The sequence below is a fragment of the Rhea americana genome, unplaced genomic scaffold, assembly GCF_003343005.1.
Source record: "Rhea americana isolate MKP2758 unplaced genomic scaffold, rheAme1 scaffold_5, whole genome shotgun sequence".
NCBI classification, from domain to species: Eukaryota; Metazoa; Chordata; class Aves; order Rheiformes; family Rheidae; genus Rhea; species Rhea americana.
The window spans coordinates 2,175,595-2,198,307 of NW_028186645.1; the positions used below are offsets into that span (position 1 = coordinate 2,175,595).

The 22,713-nt window shown below is 38.1% G+C and overlaps 1 protein-coding gene across 1 annotated transcript in view; it reads left to right on the plus strand.

Annotated features, from left to right (window-relative positions):
- The first annotated feature begins 4,033 nt into the window (after positions 1-4,033).
- The window catches only part of BEGAIN (brain enriched guanylate kinase associated), a 146,206-nt gene continuing 127,526 nt past the window's right edge, over positions 4,034-22,713 (plus strand). The window contains exon 1 of the mRNA XM_085317442.1: positions 4,034-4,960. Within this exon, the coding sequence (XP_085173568.1) occupies positions 4,034-4,960 (927 nt within the window). The remainder of the gene's footprint in view (positions 4,961-22,713) is intronic.

A 22,713-nucleotide genomic window follows, 5' to 3' on the forward strand; every position in this document is an offset into this window, starting at 1 on the left:
AATGATCACATCTTCCAGAGCATTGCACAAAGAAACCTCTAGTTGTCATAACAACCTACTGCAGCTTTTTTGCTACATGTATATCTTGCCTTTGTTTCTGACATTATTAGCAAAAATTAAAATTGCCTAAAGTTGAAAAACCAAGAATATTGTTAAAAGGGAGTAGGAATAACGATATACTTTTTAAATTTCCCACAATGCTAAAATTTCAATTTTCAGTCTTTGGGCAGTGATGTGTAAGGAATTACTCTCAATCAATTCATGTTGGGAGGTAACTACTCTGTTCTGCTCCATTTTTATACAAAATATGCAGGTTTCTGATAATGTCTGTGTAAAATGACACTCAGAATACAAATAAGCTTAAATTAACCTTTAGAAAAATCTTCATATGTTTGGCTAAGTAACAAATTTACCAGACAGGTCCCTGAATGCATCAATCTTGTCAAATGAAAAACCGAATCATTATGAGAGTCCCATTTAAGCTGTGATCTTAGCTAACACTGTTATAAATGTTTCAGATTCAGCCATCAATTTAATTTCTAGTAGGAAAGAATCAATATTACCCTGTTTAACTCTTTTATTAATACTAAAATAGAATACAATAGATTAGTCATTGCACTAGACTAAGTCATGAACTGGATCCATCTGAGTCCCTGGAACTTGTTCACTTATGAGTTATCACAGTTTGGTTCTTGTTAATCTCTRGAGATCTCATTTTGATTAGGGCCTCATTATGCAAGATTGTGTATCAATGCATGGATAATGCATGGAAAAAGATAATCTCTTCCTAAATTTTAAAGACAGGGCACAGCAGCTGCAGAAGAAAGTTCAGGYGTCCACCAAAGCTCATCTAATTGGTTAACGGCAGAACTACTAACAAAGGACATCTCATTTACAGTCAAGTCTGTCCCATAGTTCAGGCAGTTTTCAATTGATTTGCACAGACATACTGATTCATTACAAGAACTGCACTCACCATTTCTAAAATAATACAAAATTAATACATAAATATTTCTGTTAAGATATTTTAATGTTAATAGAACAGTTTTAGAAGAGCTCACAAAGGTGAGCATCAGGCAAGCATCTAGCTAGCAGAGGTATATTCAAGCAAGAAATAACAGGACTTTGATTGCTAATACAGCTTGCTAAAGGTATGTTTCAAGAATACTGCCCAGACTACTGCAGCAATACATTGCTATTCACGGACGCACCTGCTTGCATGGGAGAGAAAAATTCTCTTTATCAGCAGAGTGTTCAGAGAGATTTAAATCTATAAGGCAAAATAATTTTAACGGTTTTTAATGTAATTCACTTAAAATTTGGAAACTAGATTACAAATATCAAATCATTATACAAGAGTTCAAAGTCTCAAACATCCAATTTCTTAAGCATATGCATGTTTAATATTCAGCTTCTCTTTGAAAATATGACTAGTAGAAATGATTTTGGTAATTCAGCATTCTCTAGAGAATATTTTGGTCAACTTATTTTAGACAGACCACTGAATAGTCAGTGTTGCTATCTACTCTGATAACATCTATTCTAACAAAGATTTAGAAGGTTAGATGTAAACAGATTTGTATCAATCTTTCCCATGTCAGCCTAGTCTCATCCAAGAAAGAAATCTTATCTGTTTTTTTGCAGACAGCTTAGTCTTTGTTTTTAATAATTGGCTGTTAGATCATATGTCTTGATCACCGTTTCCTGATTGGTTAAGCTCAAAGGTCTGAAGTCATTAGGCAGAAATCATCTGAAGAAAGAGAAGAAGCAGTATTAAAAACATAAGTATCCTGACATGTTTCTTCTTCTTTGCAAACGATAATTGACTGTCATATGAATGATATATTTCAAAACAAATGGGCTCCTTTCTGACAATAGAATATATAAGCCATATCTGTTGGCTGTACCACAGCCTTCTGTCTCATTCACACCCTAAAATTTGCACATATGCAATGGATAGTTGAATTTGTGCTTGTAGTCCTCATAGCTTTGTTCATGCGCAAATGCACTCAATGACATATGAATAAAAACCACTCTTCTCCAAATATGTACACGTCGTTAAAGATTCTGGCTCAAGAGTGAGGCTTGCTCTGTTTCTGAAACAGAAATATTAATAAAGTCCATTAAAATTGCAGCAAACAAGAACTTGCACTTTGCCAAGCTCTAATGGTCCTGGAACACAAAAGTTCTAAGATGCGTTAGCAGAGACCCCGCATCTTTGGGGAATCCTATTTGCTTCAGTGAGTCACCATAAGTTTGCAGCAGTTTGTATTAGGACATACTGAACAAACCCCTAAATTCTGGATTTACAAGAAGAGAATAGTGCTGTACTGTGCTATGACTGCATTGAAAAGGTCATGAAAATCTTTGTGTTGACAAAAGAAAATATTCACCAGCCCTACAAACAGGCAAGTTCACCTTCAATTGAGAGAGGAATACATTCTTCTGAACCAGAACGGTATGAGTAGGGTTTATGCATTTTAAACCACATTTTTCTCAGTGATTAGGATAACGTTCATAACATGCAGTGGTATGGCACAGTCCCGCAGAAAATATGAAAGCATTTCAGAAAGTAATTCCAGTAAAAGCAATTGATTTCTGATGTGGTAAAAGGATATTCTTGTTCCCCTGTTATTTGCAAAATTAATGCACTTACTATGTTAATTTGAGAAATTTGTAACACTTCAGCAGTTTTTATGAACTATGATTTAAATGAGTCCTGGAATTACCAATGTGGAGACAATAAATTCTTTGCTGTGGCAAAGTGACTGGTAATGAGGGACCTAAGTACAATATCCACTTCAAAAGCTTGTAGAATTACCTTGTAATCTGAGCTGCTACTGACCTGTCAGCTATCTTTGATGCATTTAAATGTGCTCCTTGTTGACTTTTTTCCCCTCTCCCTTGCCACCTGGGAGTCTTTTCTACTTCTCTTCTCAGCATCTTCCAAGAATCCTCCTCACTTTCCCATGCCTTAGTGTTTAAAGGAGGTCATTCAGGTTTCTGCTCTAATCCTCTTTTTTCTTTTTGAACCTGCTGTATTGCTTCGGCCAGAATGCCACAGTGATAGCAACGAAGGTGACGTAAGCTGAGACTGACTCCCACCAGCAAAAAAGGGTTACACAGCTTGTTTTGTCACTCATCCCAAGGAAAGGGAATGCAGAGAAAACCTTTTGAATTAATCATTTCATTCTCATGTCAGTTCCTGTGGTAGGACATCATCAGGAGAGTCCAGCCCTCAGAATGATTATACAGCCCTTAGAACCTCGTTTTGATTACATTTTAGCTTCTTGCATGCACAAAGCAAAAACAACAATTTTCTGCTTCACAGTTAAGACTTGCCTGAAGTTTTTTACCCTATGTAAGGAACTTCAAGAGCCTTGCACAGAAAATGATGGAAGACTTCACTGTTATTGCTCCAGACTCATTTACAGTGTTGAAATAATGCACCTTTCTTTGGATTCAAACCTTCTACAAATTATTTTAGAATGAAAATTATGGCAAGAGCAAGCAGGTAGAAAGCGAGAATCACACTCTCTTTTTGTCTTTCTGGGTCCAGCAAATCCACTACTAAGCTTTCTAATAGAACAGCAAACACTAGTAGCGTTAGGACAGAATAGCATGACCTTCTCTTCTATTGGATTTTAAAAAGCCCTGAAACAGAACCACTCCAGACTTTACTTAGTGAGAATTGATTTACATCATGGTAGTCTGGTTTCCAGTTCAACAGACAGGAATATATCTATGCTGTTTGGATCAATGAAAGCTCATGTTTATCCACTATGCACTCAATAACCTGGAAAATTTACATGTCCTATAGATTCTGCAGATTACTATGGCTAATTAAAATGATGAGAATGTGCTATTGATCTAATTATGAAACATACACATAATTTGGGATGCATACGAGATAAATTGTGGTGGCTGCACTAATTTGCTTGTCAAAGACATGCCTGTTGTCTTATAAGACAGAGAAGGATTTACAGCAATGCCACTCTCACTGATGCCAGCTGACATACAGACACGAAAGTAAATGGAGCCACTGTCACAGGGTTCCATTTCCCGTGTTAAGCCAGTGGGTGTTGTGCCTGAAAGACCTGCCAAGCAAGAGGGGGCTGGCAGGGTGACTGAAGGAAGAGCACGCTGTGCATCCACCTCTGCTTGTGTACCAGAAGCAGGAACTGATGCGGAGACAAAACTCTCTGGAGACTTGACAATGAACAGTTACTCAAAACACTGCAGCTCCAGTGAGGACAGCTTTGAGTTTCAGGGTAGCACAAGGTCAGAAGCTAAAAGCTTTGTTAAAAGCAAAAATAAGGATGAAGGCTATCGACCTCATCGATCAAAGCACTGTCAGAAAGGGGGTGAAAAAACCCATGGACTGGAACACTCTTCTCTATACCCGGCAGAATTGGGAAATACTGGCCAAAAGCTCCAGAGGCAGAAGAAGACACACAAGAAAAGCAGTTCCTCTGCATCTGACTTGAGTGTGGTGAGTCAAGGATCATCAAGCTCATTGTCTGTTGTGGAAGAAAAAATTGAAGCTAAACTCAAATTCTCTCAATTTATTAATGAAGTTACTTTCAGAGTGCTTGATCCCATGAGCCTGAGGGCATACCGAGCTGCTAAACTTAAGAACACCTTTCCATCCGGTGTGAGAAGCCTAGATGATTTGCGCATTAAGAGAAAGTCTCCTGAAGGCTGGAAAGAGAACATTCTAGATGGGAAATCTCATCAAGAAATAGACTTAGAGAGTCTGAGAAGTGATGACATTGTAGCTGGAGCACGAACACGCAAATTAGAGAAGTCTTTGTCCCTGGATACAAGTCCTTCTCTTGGGTCATTTGGTAATGGTGCCTCATGCAGAACAAGATCTGGCCTGCCTGTAGAAATTATGATTTCTCAGAGCAAAGAAATACCAGCCAGAAAATCTGCTTCTCTGCCTAGAAGTGCAAGCATGGTGAGCTCTCTCTCAAACCACTTCTTTGGGTCATATGTGATAAGTAGTTGTGCATTAATGTGACTATTTGAGAATTCCTGTCTTGCTGGGTGGGCTCTTACTGTGTACAGAAAATTTTTTTCCAGGGTGGAACAAACATCCTAGAGTTATTTTTAGTAGCTGAAGAACCAAGCTCTAGGATTTATAGGAGGAAGGGAAGACAGGATACACCTCCCTGGTCCTTCCCAGTCTTTCTAGTTTGGGAAAGGAAGACTCTATGAGATCAAATAGAAAAGGTATACCTGCATTGCAAGGAAACAGATATAACCAAGCCAGCTCTACATAAACAGTCAAGGCACCTCCAGGAAGGACAACTTAGCCTGAAGAGGGTTCAGTGACCAGCTACTAGTTAGTCAAGTCTTCCAGGTTAAAGCTTGCTCAGATATCTCTATATCAAACAGTACGTTCCGTTAGTGCATCTAAGTGCTAGTGAGAGGTCAGACACCTTGCTATGGATTGTGTGTCTAGAGTCAATATATCTAATCTGATAATTTCATTCCTATTTTTTCTGAGAAACCTTAAGAATACATTAAGTTTTTTTTTTTTGTTTGTTTGTTTTTTTTTTTTTTTTGGACTGAAGCTCTTTCTTCTGTAGGTTGGCCAAAAATATTCTTGTTTTAAATTTCTTCTTATGATATTCTTTGTTTCTCTTTGTTTACACCTATGGAGGAGGGCAAAAAAAGATTGTTGTTCTTTGCTTGCATGGCACTGTAGGAAACTCTGAGATGCCAGACCTTGAACTACTACGTTATATTGTTTTGCCTCCAGAGAAATAGTTATAATCCTCCTAAAACAATAGAGGGCTGGGAACTGTTACTTAAGACTATGCATATGCATATGGATGATGTTAAAATGTGAGCTACTGAAGCTCTGTTATYCTTTAAAAAGCCAATTCAAATTTAAAAACAGAAAAAAGTTGTCTATATTCACAGAGGACTAACAAAAAGGAGAACATTCCATTCTCAAGAATTTCATGCAGTCTTCAGCAGCTCAAGCTTAGGATTTTATAGGATGCCCTTGGATGTTATAGTTATCATCTATCAAAGATGGCCTGAGGGAGAACAGAAGGGGTGAAAGATAATGAAACATGGAGAAAAAAATTACATGTTATGTCATGTCACAGCTCCACAGCAGTTGTCGTCCTGCAAAGGGGTCAAAAGGCTCCAGACTGAGCTATGGCAGGAGGATATAGGTTTTGTAAAAAATATTTTGATTAGCCATATGTCAAAGTATCTTTTCCTGTGGACTTACTCATACTGTACAGATCAGAGCATCCAACTGACAGAGCACTTTATGATTCCAGTCAGTTGATTTAGGCATCAGTCTACTCCAATCTAAGCATCAGCCTGCTCTAAATCTAGTTATTTAAATTAAGTACATTAGTTACCAAGCATTTTATCTCAATAAACAACACTTTAGGCTGCAGAACTCAACATAAGAAAAGGAAGGAGTGGCAAGGGAAAAAAATACCACATTCAGTCTTATCTACAGATTCAGGACTCCTGTACATAAAAGGTTTGCCTTCAAAGCAATTTATTTAGTGCAAGTCCTCACCTGAAGCACACTTTGTAAGAAGCAAAAGGATAACTGTATGGTCTTGGCTGTTGTTATTGTAAAGATACTTTAAAAGTATTTGATTATATAATGTTCATATTGAACACTGCCTAAAACTACATTTCAGTTGCCAAGTTATCATTCATATGTAGAAGATAATCTGAGAGGGAGAGAGAGAGAACAAGAGAGAGAGCAAGCAAGTGCTGGTTACATTGGCTTAGGTAAAAAAAAAGAACAGAAGAGCAGAGATATAACAATGCAGATTCTGAAGAGCGTGAAAGAGCAGGCTTGAAAACCTGAGGTTAAGAAAGCTAAACCTAATAAAAAAGTGACTCTGAAAGGAATTTTGTAACCCTGCTTCCCATCTATTATGTTTTCTAAAGTCCTTTGAGATCTCCACAACTGCGTCTGCACTTCCTTTGATAGGTCTGTATTGGATCCAGGCTCACTAAAGTGATTTTCAACTTTAATTCTTCAGAGAGATGGTCAAAATATTCAGGAAGATTTCTGCAGAAACTACATATCAGTTTGCAAATAGCTGTAACTGAACTGAAATCTAAAGAACCCATCTTCACTGTAGATTTATGCAGAGGAACTTACAGCTAGCARTATAGAAAAGGATACTCTATTTAATGACCAAAGTTGGAGAGAATTCCAACAGGCAGAAAGCAATTACCAAGTATGATGGACATGGCATTGTTGTGGAGTAACTGTTCGAGTAACCTGGCAGGCAAGATGAAATTATTTCTCATATCTACATGTTAATCTAAATTAGGAATGGTTAGATAAATAATTGGGAGAGCCAAATGATTTAGCGAGATGAACGCAAGCCTCCAAATCCATGCCAATGTAGCAGAGGGAACACAACTCAAAACTAYATCAGACTTCCAAGCTGAATTAAACTGACTAGTTCAGTAGGCTGAAAAATTTGGAAAAAGGATTGCACAAAATAGTGTTTCTCAGGACTGGAAGGATATGGTTGTTGAAGTCTGTAAAAGGGCAGATCAATACAGAGAGAAATACGGATGAGTCCAAACAAAACTCATTGTCCTCAGATCCTGACTTTCTCTGAAATATAATGTAACCTGGCATGAGTAGACACTGGTCTGTGGTTTTTAAGATGTCCAAACAACCAATGCCTTTTTTCAAGAAGACTTTGGATACCACTGCTATTATTCCATGAGAAAACAAAACTGTTGGTACCAAGCCAAAGTGTAGTTCTTCTCAGATAATCATATGTAAGAYTGACTTCAGATCAGAACAGCTCCGTAGTGTCGTGAGATTTGAATCGACCTGGATATTACATTTGAGTCAAATTTAGTTGCATGCATAGGAGGATCAACATTCCAATCAGACCTCATCTTCACATGTTTACTTTTGCCTGCACAAGGGAGCATACTAGATTGATTATTACAGATTATATTGATCAATTATAGATTGATTTTTCCTGATTGTGGAGAAAAAAAAAAGCAGCTCTATTTCTTCCTTAGAATGGCTTTGTCTTTCCATCTTAAAAAAACAAACAACTCCTGCTCCTAAACTCTACCAGTAGTACATATTCTGCGAGCAAGAGGTGCTAGAATCACTTGATTATTGACTTCATCTTTATTACTATATGCATATGTATCCTAAGGAATTGTGCACTTGTCACCTAAGGCCATGAAATTATCTCATCACACAGAATAAACAAGGTCAAGCCTGATCAATACAAATGACTTAGTATGCTGCAATATGCCCCCGAGTTGCTAGCAACCCAACGCTCCAATTTCATGCAAACATTGTCTTATAAAATAGCTTGGATAGGGAGAATGTCACTTACATAGAAATTTTTTGAAGTTAAGATTTTAAGTTCTACAAGACACATTTGCACAGGGGGCACAGGGAGGGCAGAAAAATAAACTTGCTCCGTAGAAGCTAACTATGTTTACTGAGCCATATCTGATAACAATTTAGCTGCATCCATGCAATGCTGCACCCAAGCAGGTAAAACCACCAACAATTTCTTTTTATCTAGACATCGTCATTAAATGAACACAGTTAGGCTCTTTCTGAACCCAGAGCGATGTGCCTGTGTGGCAACACATTACACAGGCTTCTCAACTTGTTTTGGCACCAGCTTCAGGATTTCTTCTATATTTCACATACTGCAGCTACCAAGCTGGCTGAATTCCTGCTGGTTCACATCTCCATTTGTCTCCATCTCACAACTGCATTTTACTATTCTAATCACCAAGATCAGACTGATGCTACAGCTACCCAYCAGAAACCTGGAGAGTCATTGATGCTAGAGCTGGCTCCCGTGTCATTTGTTCTAAAGTGTCAAAATTTGGGTCCATACAAGCAGTTCCATTCATTCTTCTAGTTTTAGCAAAGCCTCCYGAAAACAAAGTATTCACCATTACTCTAATTTCTTTCAATGTATTCCCTAAAGGACACTTACAATAGCTRTTGGGACTGTAACAGACATTTGTCCCATTCTAAGACTTGTATCCTTATAAAACATAGATGAATGAAACACTCCATTTCTCTTACAAGAAGCAAATATTACAATAATTACTATAAAGATGAAATATGACCAGTTTAGACATTTATACAGGCTGTCAAAAATATTCAAATTCTAATGATGCATATATGAAATCTTGTTAGCTAGTTAATTTTTAAGGAACCTTACAGGTAGCCTGCTGAAGTAAAGTATCATGAGGCATTAACAAAAATAGTCAAAGTGATATCAGTTTCTGCTCTTTCTGCTATCTGTTATATATGTTATGCATGAGGATTCATGCTGTTCATTACAGGTGGCATTTGCTGGACAGTCTTACTCTGCTGCAGGTTCTTTTCTGTCTGAGGAGTTCAGTTTGGGGAGGGTATCATTTCTAAAGATCCTTGGTTTCTAGGACACTTCAGAGACAAAGGGGTCAAATCTCTTTCATACAAGAGCACCTTCCAGCTTGATACAGTGCTGTAGAAAAGGCAAGTGTCTTGATCTTGGATGAATGCCAAAGCTTTCATTTCCGCTTATGGTACAGTGGTGTTCACGAATACGATCAGGGTTCAAATACACCATAATGGAAAATACCATTTCATTAACTGATGTGTGAAATATGATAATAGAAAGAAGGCACCAAAAGAAGTGACTTGTCCAGGTCAGTGGTCAAGCCAGGAGCAGAYCATAGGCCAGAAAAGCCTTCCAATGTCCTATTGTCTGGTCTGTTCCAGCTCTTTCAGGCATGCAGGACAATTTAGAACCACCCTTTGTAGCAGAAATAATGCAGCTCAGATCATCCAAGGTGYTGAGAGCAGAAAAGAAAGAAAAAGTAAGAAAGAGGACTACATCAGATACTCCATTCTTTAGCAAAAGCATATGACAAATTATCTCATTAAGTCCTCGTATTAGTCTCTTATGGCGACAGAAAATGCCATATGACCACCTTATCTGGCATCCTGGCCTCTCTTTTGTCATGTCATTTTATATGACATTGCATAGAATTCTACTCCTCTCTGCCTTGAAAACTGGAAGTGATCATAAGGCTGTCAYAATACGGATTGGTCATTTCTTTACAAAATTCAGACTTCAGCAAAATCCATCTATGCTTCGAGTTAGTTTCAAGAGAAAACAGAAAGAATATAGCCACTAGTAAAACAAACGATAACAACTTTCTTTTGTTATTATTACTTTACCTGCAGATCCCTCAAAACAATGAWTTAACAGCTTGTGTGTTTGGTAATACTATGTAAGAAGTAAAAAGTACAGAAGGTCAAAATAATTGAATTTGGGTGTGAAAAGCCAAGTACCACATCTTTAGGCAATGGGGTCCACAATTGCTCAGCACTTCCAAAAGTCCCTACTGCATCACTAGAGCCTTTCTCCAGATGCCAACACTGACTGCGTTTCTAATTCTTTAAACCACTACTGTGAAATTGCCACTATGGTTGCATTAATTGYCATTTAATCTTGTACTAGTGAGTTGTATTTCAAACGTATTATGTATGCAGATATGTATGGTTGAAGCTTCAGGAGCAGATAAATTAGCCTTATACAAAACATCCCATGAGAGATGGGTGTGCAATCAAGCACAGTAAGCTATAGGAACTGATGACCAAAGTAAACTGCTGTGCTTTCTGACCATCACAATGTCTGTGAAATCAAGGACAAACTTGATTTTTCACTGATAGAATTGAAGAAGCCCCTACTTTTAAATACTCCCTCACAGTTTCTGAGACGACTTGCGCAAGTCAGGTTTGAAGCAGGTAATAGTATTTAGCAGACAAGCTGGGGCAAGCTTAGCAAACAGTCTAAGTATTTACTCAGTTTCATCAGCTGAATAGTCTCCTTCGTTTTGTCACAAGATAATGGAAGCCAAGAAGGCCATATGCAATTTCATCTCTAGCTAATTTAACATTTCTTGTCCCAATAATGTGGCATTGACTCCTTTGCCCACTGCTGAGAGTGCAACAGCCATGTACTGTAGGAGAGATCAGCATAATGTTTTTAGAGCAGCAGATGTGACACCGTTTTACAAGCAACAGTGCGAGCAGATGGCATTTAGAGAGTTCTCCTTGCCGGCTCTAAAACACCTCCGTTGGGTCACTAATGGATCCTCTGTCTAGTCGAACATAGTGCATAAAGCTACAGTGTTCCCAAGATGACGCATATGGTCATTTACAGCTTCTCAGTTCATCAAATACAAATTAGATCAAAATCTTCTTTACAGAGCATAGACACGTATGAGCCAGTACTCAATAGAGTAAGATATTTATTCAAGACAGGATAAAATAAAAAGACAGCCTGAGCTGCTTCACAATTAAAAGATTATGTTTTCAATTAATTTAAGGTTTTAACTAAACTAATATCTCATTAAAAAGCTTGCATTTTTTGAAGTTGGAGTTTGTACTTGTTTCCCCCTTGCCTTTTTTAGAGGAAAAGGGGAGTCGTGAGTGACAGAGAAGAGAGATGTTTGGATAAAGGGACAGGTGTTATTACAAAGTTGAATTTCTGCACGGGATGCAGGGCTTTAACCAGAACACAAGATCATTTTCCAGCCAAATGTAATATTTACCTKCAGAAGGGTGGGTATTCAGCCAGAGAGAAATGCTGAGACCATGTAGTTCACATTGATTTTGGTATCTCTTGGCACCAGTCACAGGAAAGCAACACTGGCAATCAAAAATGTTTAGTGTTCTTTTTCTAGYGATTTTTGTTAACATGACTTTTCCCCTTCCTCTGCGTTTCAAAATCATTCTCAATTGCACACTCTATCTTTGGGTGCCTTTAGAAAGAAATGGTACTTTCAGAGTAATTGAAGTTACAACAGGTTTCAACAATCGTTATCAGAGATACATGAAAGCCGCAGAGCCAGGCAAGGGAAGGCGAAGAGCAAGATGGAGGGAAGACCAATAGCTCTTTCTTCTTTGGCCCGAGTTTGGATTAATGTCTTTTCTGTGCAATTTATGATGCAACAGGTTTTAAGCGTATTTCTGCTCATTTTTCTTTCATTTCTTCAGCCAGCAGCTTATGTTTGTCGTGCCTGTGAATGGATTTCTTGTCCTGCCACAATATGGCTTTGCTGTATCACAGAGGCAGAAGGCCTCAGTATGCAGCGACTCTCTCGCACAGACATATRCAATAATTAACACAACTGTTTTGTCTGATCATCATGATGAAAACTTCTGAATTCTGCCCATAGCAGATTGGCGTGTGAGGCATTGCTCAGAGCCAAAGCTTACTCTGGCGCATTTTTCCAGTTGTGTAGTTGATATTTTTGCCCCACTTGTTCTCAGGCTTTCGGTTATGTTAAAGTTCTACCCATTGATGTACTGCATGTGGTTAACAGAAAYACAGATGTAACCTTTTCCCCTCCTCACTATGCTCTAATGTCACTCGAGTAAAAGAAAAGWTCAGTTCTGAATCTGAATCTGAAGCTAGCACACGATGCATTTTGGGGACAGAAGAGAAGGAATTAGTATTTCATTACTCTCTGCCAAAGTTGTAAATGAAAATATTCTGTTTTCTCTGTAGATCTTGGTGTTGTGCAGTTTTCAGCCTCACTCCAGAAACTGTAGCATTAAAACTTTGACACGCAAAGAAACTGATAGACTTATGGAGCAGAAAAATTTATGAGTTGAAGTATGGACTGGGGGGGTTATACTAGRTGTGGACCCCAGGGAAATGAAATCTACCTTCCCCAGTGTATGCATTCATATATCAGAACTGCAGCTCTGATCTCCGGTCTGGTAAGGACCTCATTCAGTATTTTTAAATACATATTTTGCTCAATAAGCCCTATAAAAATGATGTTTCCATAGACATTTGTTTCAGTTACTTCTTGTTTGCATAGGGGCTTTAACTTGATCTTCTCAAAGGAAACTTTTCAGCGTCAGGATTCCTTAGATGACAGGAAAGTACATCTTGCAGATAAGAAATAAGCAGCAGATGCCATAAATCTTGTCTTTTAAGCATTCTCCCATGACATTCTCAAACTGGCTATGAAAATGAGGGGAAAAATATTAAAAGGTAGATGTGAAACTGATTGGAAAATCTTACTGAGAGAGTAGATCTTAACAKTCAGTAGTGAGTGGGGTCTCCCTGGGACCAACACTATTCACTATTTACAAGCAGATGCATTTGCTTTAAGATACCATCACTATCTATCTGCACAGAGTAAATAAAACATGCAGTTCTGCTCATTTATCTCATTTGAAGACTACAGTAGCACGTTTATATCCCCATGTAATGCTCTTGAGCACATACTTGTGAAATTTCCAAAATTGTTGCTGACTCGCAACAATAAGCAGGCACCTACTCTGYTTAAAGGAAGTTTTTCATTTCAGAAAAATCAGCCTTTGTCTTCAGGTTGCCTTTCTGTATTTAGCTTGAAGAGTAGTGGAGCAGAGCAGAAGTTAAAGTTAAAAAGAAGTTAATTGAACATCTCATTATGGCCCCATCCTTCAAATCACCGTTATATCTGTAATAACTAAATTTCTTTCCTTTTCCACTCCCACAAACAAAGATAATCCAGAACTAGTTGGGAGTTTGATGCTGAAAACACTCAAGTAAGCAGGATTCAACAGCGCTGAACCAGTTGCCCRCTGCTGAATAGCCAAGGAGGAGGCTGCAGACTGTGGGGACTTCTGTTTAGGTGCTGCTGACCAACAGCTCTCAGTTTCTGACAGTAAATTCAATACTTGCAAGGAGTCACTAAAAAAGTTATTCAAATACACATCCGCATCAGTCAAGCTCATGAGCTGTCTGCATCAATATTTGATGTTAGCTGGGCAATAGCRATCATCTCGATGGCCATGCCTGCCTCCTGCTCCCTGCTCGGGTAACCACAGCAGTTTAAACAGAAGAGAAAGAGGAATAAATACTAGGCTTGTTCATACAGCAACACTTGTTCCCTTGAAAATAAAGAGACGTTTCCCTAAAGGGCAACTATTCCCTAGATAGCTATAGTCACAAAAACCTGCTGCGTGAACACGGTTAAAATGAGCAGCTGCTAAGGATTCACAAACTGCTTCGCAGCCGCTGATTTCCGCTATAGTCATCCACGACCTCCACMCCGCTCGCTGTGCTGAGCGCCGTACCGTAGGCTCGCGGGAAGCACCAGACACGTCCCATTTCTGGAGCTTCGAAGCTGAATCATAGTCTTGCAGCAAGAAAACCAGGGCTGCCGGTAAGCCAGAGGGGTGAAATAAAACCCATGGGCTACCCTGAACGACCACCCAGCCTGGCCTGGCCGAGGCACCTCCGCAGCCTTCTCCCTCTGGAGGCCCCACGGGACAAGCCCTGGTGCCGCGCCGTGGGGAGCACCCCGCACGCGGCGCCCCGAGGGCAGCAGGAGGGTGACGGAGGCACTGCCTTTACCAAACAGTCATCGTCTCCCACCGCGCAGGCAAAGCCTTTCCCTCCACGGCAACAGGAGAGGAGGTAAAATATTGCCCAGTGCATAAGATGTTATCATGAAGAGGAAATGTGAGGATTGCTGTAGTGCAAACAAAGCAAGAGTAACACGGTGATCACAAGGAATTTAAATAGAATAACAAGCTGGTTAAAAAAAACACTAAAACTCTGCATGGGTGCTCATATTTCAGCAGCAGAACTCAGAACAGCATCTTCATTTGCCATGTGCATAGTCATCATCTTTCTTTTTGCTGTTTTGAGGTTTCCTCTTGCTTCTGTTTTTGATGTAGTAAATGTAAAATGGACATTGAACCAGTTAGTAAAGTTACAGGAGGGAAGGACGCAGCTCATTACATTAAATGCAGTGAATTAAAATACAATTAAAATAGAAAGAGCAACGAGAATTGGAATGCAATAAATAATTAAAATAAAATTAGTCTGGCACTTCTGTTGAGCCAGACTCAGTCCCCATTTAAATCTAAATGTTTTTTTACCTCATTGATAGCAGCGTAGACCTTACACAACTACAAGTTTTCCTTCCAGGATTGTGGTATAAGCGCACACACCCAGGTTTCCCACTTTCCTCTTGCAGTATCCCACATTTCCTAACCAACCTGCCATCCAATCCCGTTCTGCAATGATGAGAAACTGGAGGCTGGACTATCTGAGAAGTTRCACATAAAGAGCAGGAAACGATGGCAGAAAATAAAAAACTCTGTTAATTATCCCAACAAAAACAATGATACAGTCCCCTACTGATGGAGGGGAACTGCTATCAAATTGTTATTTTTCTATTTATTTATTTTGGGAATAGAAAAGAGTAGAAAGAGGCAAAGCTATTCCTTCGTTATGATACTTGTAACTTATTTGTACCCCACTTACCAATTAAATGAGTATAAGAGCTGACATCTCAAGAAGCAACCTGAGAAGAAGCCTTTGTCCTTCAAATACCAGGCCTTTGATAAAAATTTCTTGGTACTAACTGCTTTATTTCCAAGTTCATATCTGCAGGAATCATTTTTACAGGTTATTGCACCTCTCTCTGTCTGATACTACCACAGCAGTGCTCCGGCTCCATAAATTGTGTGCATATTGACAGCTGTGGTYGGTTTCCTGCTTTTCTTGTATTCATTCACATAGTAAGTGTGTCTTCCTTCCTTGAAGGAAATAAATCTCCCCCCTACATTGGGAAATGTTAGTGACAAAGAGCAGGGTACTGAGAAGAATGTTTCAGCTTTCACGCTCTAACCACCTGACATCTCCAGCTCCTTGAGAAGGAAGAAACAAATGAACACCTATGGCTGAGTCTGTATTTAATAACAGAATAATTAGCTGAACGTCATGAAAACTAGGGATTAAGTATTTTCCAGTCTTATTGGATTTCTAGCAGCAGAAGAAAAACAGGTAGTTATTCTAGTAATTCAGTTATTTTAGTACCAYCGATCAATAGTTTGGTTTTTGTATTTCTCAAAACTATGAATCTCTCATGGCTGTAATAAATATTAACATATATCATCTAAGCTGTAATTAAACTTTACAAAGGCATATGGGCACTGCTTTAATATGCCAAACTTTTTAATATGTCAATAACTAACAGATTTATTTTAAATCCTTACTTTCTGCTGAACAATTGTTAAGACACAGCTGCTCCAGTGCTGATTGTTCTGTGTATCAACAGYTACATTAAAAATACGTATTGCTGCACAACATAGGTAAAGGTGGTTATAGATTTATAGGGTTTACTGTTGTATACCAGACTGCTCTATTAAAGTAGTCAATAATGGCAGCTCCTGAGGCAGATGAAAGCCTTCCTTAGGTGACCAAAGCGACGGAGGGCGTAACARTGTGCTTTCTTACAACTGTCTCCATCAGCTTATTGAGTAACTTTGGGTGAAGGCTCATCACCACTGTACCTCAGTTTCCCCAGATATAAAATAAGAATAACTCATAAAATAAACCAAGTAGTTTTGCATAGTGTTACAGAAAATGGAACTGTAAATAGCTGTTGTGATAGCTACCCCAGAAGGTACAMGACCTTGACTGAGGGAATGATCAGTTCATTCCTTGATTGGCGTAGTCTGAGGATTCCTTATGCTAATGTATATGGTAAATTTTTCATTATACTCTTGTACAGTCCGTATCAAATATGGAATCAAAATCGATTGCTTAGGAGTGTTTCTGTTCTTGCYTTTCCTAAGTATTTATTTTTTGCTTTGATTTTCTTCATAACCTTTATGATATAGCCTTTCACTGTAAACGTTCATCTGTCTTCTGCTGCAGTGTCATCTACTCAGCTAAACTTAYGGTTCTGTCACCATCCTTTTCATCAGATGAATGCATAATTTGGTACTTTCAAACTCTAACACATAGAATTGCTTTGTAAATTATCACATACGTCCAGGCATGTGGTCATCCTTATGTTAGGTCCAGTTTCACACAAATCTTACTCGATAATGACCGAGCTCTGCTTGTTTTTACACTGAAGTCTTGTTTCTTTCAACATTTTGAATTCTCAGTTATATCTGTAAAGCCAGTGCACTATCAGCCCYTCATAACTTTGACCTACATGGAATGATTTCGTGGGATAGCCACCTTAATTGTCTTACTTAAAGTTTGTCCTGAGTCTTCCAGCAGTCCGTSCTATTTGTTCCAGCCATAACCCAGGACTCTCAGCCTCTCAGAAGTGCAAGATTGACTGTTCAGCCTTAGTTCAGTCACAGACTTTCTATATTTGTACTTTCCTTTAATAGCTCAAAGTTAAAAGTATCTTGTGCTCTTATGTCAAGTACAGCACTCAAACCCCTGTAATGCAGTTTTACAGTTAAATTACTTTGCCTGGATTAACTGGAAACTGTTAACTTCAGTACAAGTGCAGCAGAACTTGCTACTGTCAGAAATAAATGTACTTTCTGATTTTCTTGCCTTCTGTTTTCACTTATTACTTGATAGGTGTCTCATGAAAGTTCTATTCCAGTTGTCTTCTATGTTTACCAAAAAAAAAAAAAAAATCAAATCTAGCAGATCTTTGCAAGGCTCAGTATCTCTTCACACTTCCTGTAGTTTTTATTTACACAAGGTGCAACGGGATATTCTGCTATTGCTTTGGGCCTAAAGATAAATATATATAAATATACATATATATATATATATTTAAAAAGATAAATATATATAAATGTACATATATATATATATATATTTAAAAAAGCCCTGAGATTATCACTGTGTTTTAAGTAGCATGGATTTTTATTTATTTGTTTGAAAATATGCTTTGAAGACTATGGTAGATATTACAAGCAGGAAAGACTAATGCCTATGTTGTTACTATCAATATATAATACATTACATCCTCTGTGGAACCACACATTTTCAGGATGTGAAGTTAARGCTTTGGGGACCTAATCTTGCAAACACTTTGGGTCGTTGTGCCTTCTGATGTGTTACCAGTGAAACAAATAAACAAGTAGCAACAGCATGATCAGGCAGGTGCTTGCACGCTCTTTGAGTTGCCACTCTTCCTTGTCATATGGGTTATGTACCAAAACTGGGAGAGCCACATGAGACAGGTATTGTCTAGAGGTAAGAATGGAGTAGCTTTGGGGCTAATTCCCAGGAGGTAAATGACAGTGGTTTCCCTGGAGTCTCACCACTTCTGTGCGAGTCCCACATGAGCCCGTCAGCCTGGCAACTGGGGAAGTCTGCAGCATCCCCTCCCCAAGCTCATCCCTTCCCGCAGAGACGAGGTTGGATCACCCAAATCCCRACTGCTGGGCACCCTCATCTGCACGGGAGCTGCTCAGCTCTGCGACACCCTGGAAACTGCCCAGTTATAGCTCTTGTATGGGAATAGAGGAGTTCACACAGGAATTGGCACCTACACCRTTTTGAGCCTTTAATTTCTTAAAGGGAACGGAGAAATTAGCTTTCCCATTTTCTCTCGTGGGAGAAAACCTAGCATTGCTAATAACCTTTTTATACAACATGATTTGCATAATTTTACCAAGAACTAGACACTTTAATTTCTGATGATAARGAATGTTAACAATTCCCTTTGGTTAAAAATAGCTTGCTCCTATGACTTTTTGGTTATTAATAGTTTACCCAGCATTGAAACATTTTGATAAATGTTCAGAACTTCAAAGCCTCATATTTGATCATTTATTTAGCTAAACTACTTAGTACAAAGGTAAGAATGTCTTCAAAGCAAGAATTTGTTTTTTTAAAAAAATCTACATAAGTTATTCATCAGACATGACTTGTTTGGTATATCTTTTGGTATAGCTGGTTTAAAAAAAGTGTTCCAAAAAATCTTCCTGGATCAATTATTTTTTAAAACAAGTTTGCCAGCAATCATGCTGTCATTCCTTTTTGATCATTTGTTAAAGGGCCTTTCTTTATTAAAGAGGCCTTTCTATTTTATACTTGTTTATTTTAAATTGAAGTAACTTTCCCAAGAATTCTGCRGAGGAATTGTAGCACTTCCTCCTTAATGGGATTTTGCCTGCAGGCTGTTTATCAGATAAGGCATTYCTATTTTTTATTTACATTTCCTCTCCCGTCCTGCTTTTCCTTCTGAATTAGCCACATATTTAAGTAGGGAAATTTRTTTATTTATTTATTTATTCATTCCTTTGCCATGTCATGTGAGACTTAGGAGTGCATTATTCCTCCTGTCACCTTCCTCCACGCTTTTTCTGGCAGGAAAATGTAACTGCCCATTCCAAAGGAAGCAGCAGTGTGCTTCGGTAAAGTCCCCAGGCTGACAGGGGGGACCACACAGGGCTCCCCATAAAGGCTGTGACTGCGCCATCCCCATTGGCCTAAGTTTGCTTTATACAGGTAAAAATTTCAACACCTTAAGTCTCCAACGGAGTCTTGCATAGTCACAGCAGGTTGGGAGGAAGGAATCTGGCGGCGGCRGGGGGGAGGAAGTTCTAGAGAACATCATCACTTTGAGAAATTCTGTGCTGCTTCTCTCCCTACTAATATCATCAGCTTCACATTCTGGCCAGTATTTCCCAAAGTATGGATGAATGTAAAAGGGCAGCTCTAATAGTCCTCTAAAGGGATTTGATTTAATATGACATAGTGTTTTGCTTAAAAAAATAAAAGYATGGTTCTATATAATGGCAATAAAACGTTTTTTCAATAACTACAGAACTTTCTAACAGTTCTCTAAAGGTTTTTCCACAGGAAATTACAAGTGTCTCAGAAATTATGCCTAACAATATTAGGCCTTTCTATTRGTTATTGAGAGGAAATATTTTAAAATTATGATAAATTAATAKATAACACAAACATTGACAGTATGGTAAATAATTATGAGATCYGAGTGACTTAAGTGATTTTGTTTTGTTTTTACTAATGCACATTTTTGAAAGAACACTAATATAACCAATGATAAAATTATACATCTAGGTGTAAGAAACAAAGGTCATACTTATAGACCCAGAGACTGTAAAATCAAGTCTATAGATGGTCAAGTAGTTGTCCTAACAGTGTAAATAAAAGAAGCTACTATATTTTTGGAAACATAACTAGAGGGATAGTGTTAGAGAGGTGCACGGAATAAACAAGATCAGTATTTGAAAGACTTTTTGAGCAGGGGGGGTTGGACTAGACGGTCTCTGGAGGTCCCTTTCAATTTCAACCATTCTGTGAAAATTCAAGGTGGTAGTGAAGAGAGATGTAAGAATTATTCATAGCCAGAAGAAATTCATGTGCTTGAAAATGGATTTAAAAGGATGTGCTTCAGGCACAGAGGCAAGGCTGACTGGTGTATAATTCCTCAGGTCATCCTTTTTAAAGATAGGCATAATGTTAGCCTTTTTCAAGTCACTCCAGGAGACTGTATATGTTRTATTTACTAGGTCCTGGAGAGCTCTGTGGAGAACGTGAGCTCCTATTAGCTGAATTAAGGAATCACACTGACAGAGAAATGAGAGAAAAAATAAACTTTGTGTCATTCAAAACATGCTAAGAAAAAAGAAATTGGAARACTAAATGGTCCAAAAGGTTAATAATAAATTAACACAATGACTAGTGAATCACTCTTTAATAATAATGTAGGAAAAGCAGAAGAAGAGTGAAGTAAAAAAAAATAAATAAAAAAAATTAAAAAGCCCTTGAAGATAGTACAAATTTATTCAGGAAAGACAAAAGATGAAAAGATGCTAGATTTCAAAAAGAACAAACCTGGGCAAAGGTACAGCATAAGGGAAAGTAAAATTCAACACCAACATAACCGATAGTGCTTGGTGGCAGAAATCTAAGTTTATTGGGAAAAAGACAGGAAATAAAACAAAAAGCCTTTGTGGAACACTCAGTAGGAACATTTGCTGAATGCTCTGTGGTAGTCCAAAAAGAAAGAAGAGAAAATGTGGCTTTTGGACCATTTCATTTCAGTCTAGAGAACTGAAAACATTTCTGATCTTCATCTTGTCAATGCCAGGCAGAAAGAGAAAGCTTTCAGGAAGGAGGAAWTTTAACTAAAGTAGTTAAAAGAGTTCTTCTGGAAAAGACAGCAAAGAGGCTGGATTAAGTTTTAGAAAAACACATACAAAATCCACATAGTAAAATGATTGCCAGGTAATCCAATTTCTACCTTTACAACGCAAGAGTGACAGTCTCAAATGACCCAGAAAGTCAACAAATTTAAAACTTGATCAAAAGAAGTGATTTTTAAACACAGATTAACTTGCACAGGGAACTCGTCACGAAACAATCTGACAGTCTAAAAGATCAATAGGGATCAGAGTAAAGTTAGACATTTATCTGAAGGTCTATAAATTCTCAGGCAGCAAGGTATAGTCTGAATACCTGACAGGAGTTAGAAAAAGAGTTTCCTACTTACAGGATATTCCATATTTACACATCATATGCTGTTATAGGGCTATTCTAGCTGAAAAAAAAAAAAAAAAAAAAAAAAAAAACTCCAAAGAATATAACCATGGCAAAATCTGTAAGGTCTAGGGAAAGAAAACAATTTCTCCTCCCTCCTCTTTATGTATTTGAAATAATATGAAATATGACAATATGAAATATTTCTTTCTGAGGGTTCATTTGGCTCCCTTGTCTTAGGCCACCAGACTGACCCTGACAGGCCTTTCTAGTGAAGTCTGAAGTACAGATCTACAGACAAATCGTTGCTATCCCCTTTGGTTTAGCAGCAAGAAGAGTGATGTCATCTCCCTGATAAATATTAATATGAAACTAGAAGTTCAAATGACTTCTCTRCCTCAAAGGAACATGTCTGTTGGATGAAAATCTGAAAATAGTTGAATCAAAATAGTGAAAATCACACAGAGACCAACAGTGTCAGAATTTCAGTCTATAAATTCTTATCCTTTCCCAGCTGAAAGGACATTAGAGGATTTTTTTTTYYCCCTGACTGGCTTCAGTATTTTTCTATAGTGTATGTGAAAAAAGGCATTGGGCATGTTGACTGTAATTATATTATATAGTCATATTAATATTAACTAAAATCTCTATCTTGACTGCTGAGCSCTTTATTCTTATTTACCTCCTGGGTTCTCCATACATGTCCTTTCCTAAACCTTCGCTGTTTTAGTCAATTATTTAACTTATTTTTTTTTATTTATTCATATGAAGTTTTTGGTTCAATGGGTCCTTTATTCTGTCATGCTGGTGACAACGTTTCTTTCCCTGGGCCTCTTTCCTCAGTATCTTATGTTTACACTGTTGGAAGAAGAAACGTTTAACAGTATGACATGATAATGCTCTRTCTTGAGCTTCAGCTTCCATCTTGTGGATCTTTCTTTTTTGGACATCCGGAAAACCACTTTAAGAAAATGCACCTATATTGTGCTTATATGTTTCACTGTTTATTGGTCTGCACGTCCCCACTTTATCAGGTTGGTTGATTTCTTAGGCAGATTTTCAGCACTATAATTCCTTCTGCTTTGCTACAAAGTGGCAAATGCAYAGTCTCCCTTTGCTTATTTCTACACAAGCACAATTATTTCATTGCTTGATATTCAGRACTGTATTCTCACACCAGAGATCACTACCAATATAAATGCTGGTTTAATTTCTGCCTAATTTGATGCCCTGCTTCCCTGCCATAGTCATGCATCAGTGTTTTACAGATAAGGCACTCCTCCTGAAGTTTTTCACTGGATCCAGCTCTTTTTGTCTCTCAGTCTCACAGTCTTTGGCTCTTTTCTTCTCCCTGCATATTTGTGGTATTGGGAAATGTTGTTCACAACCCCTCCTTTTTTTTTTTTTTTTTTTTTTTTTTTTTTTT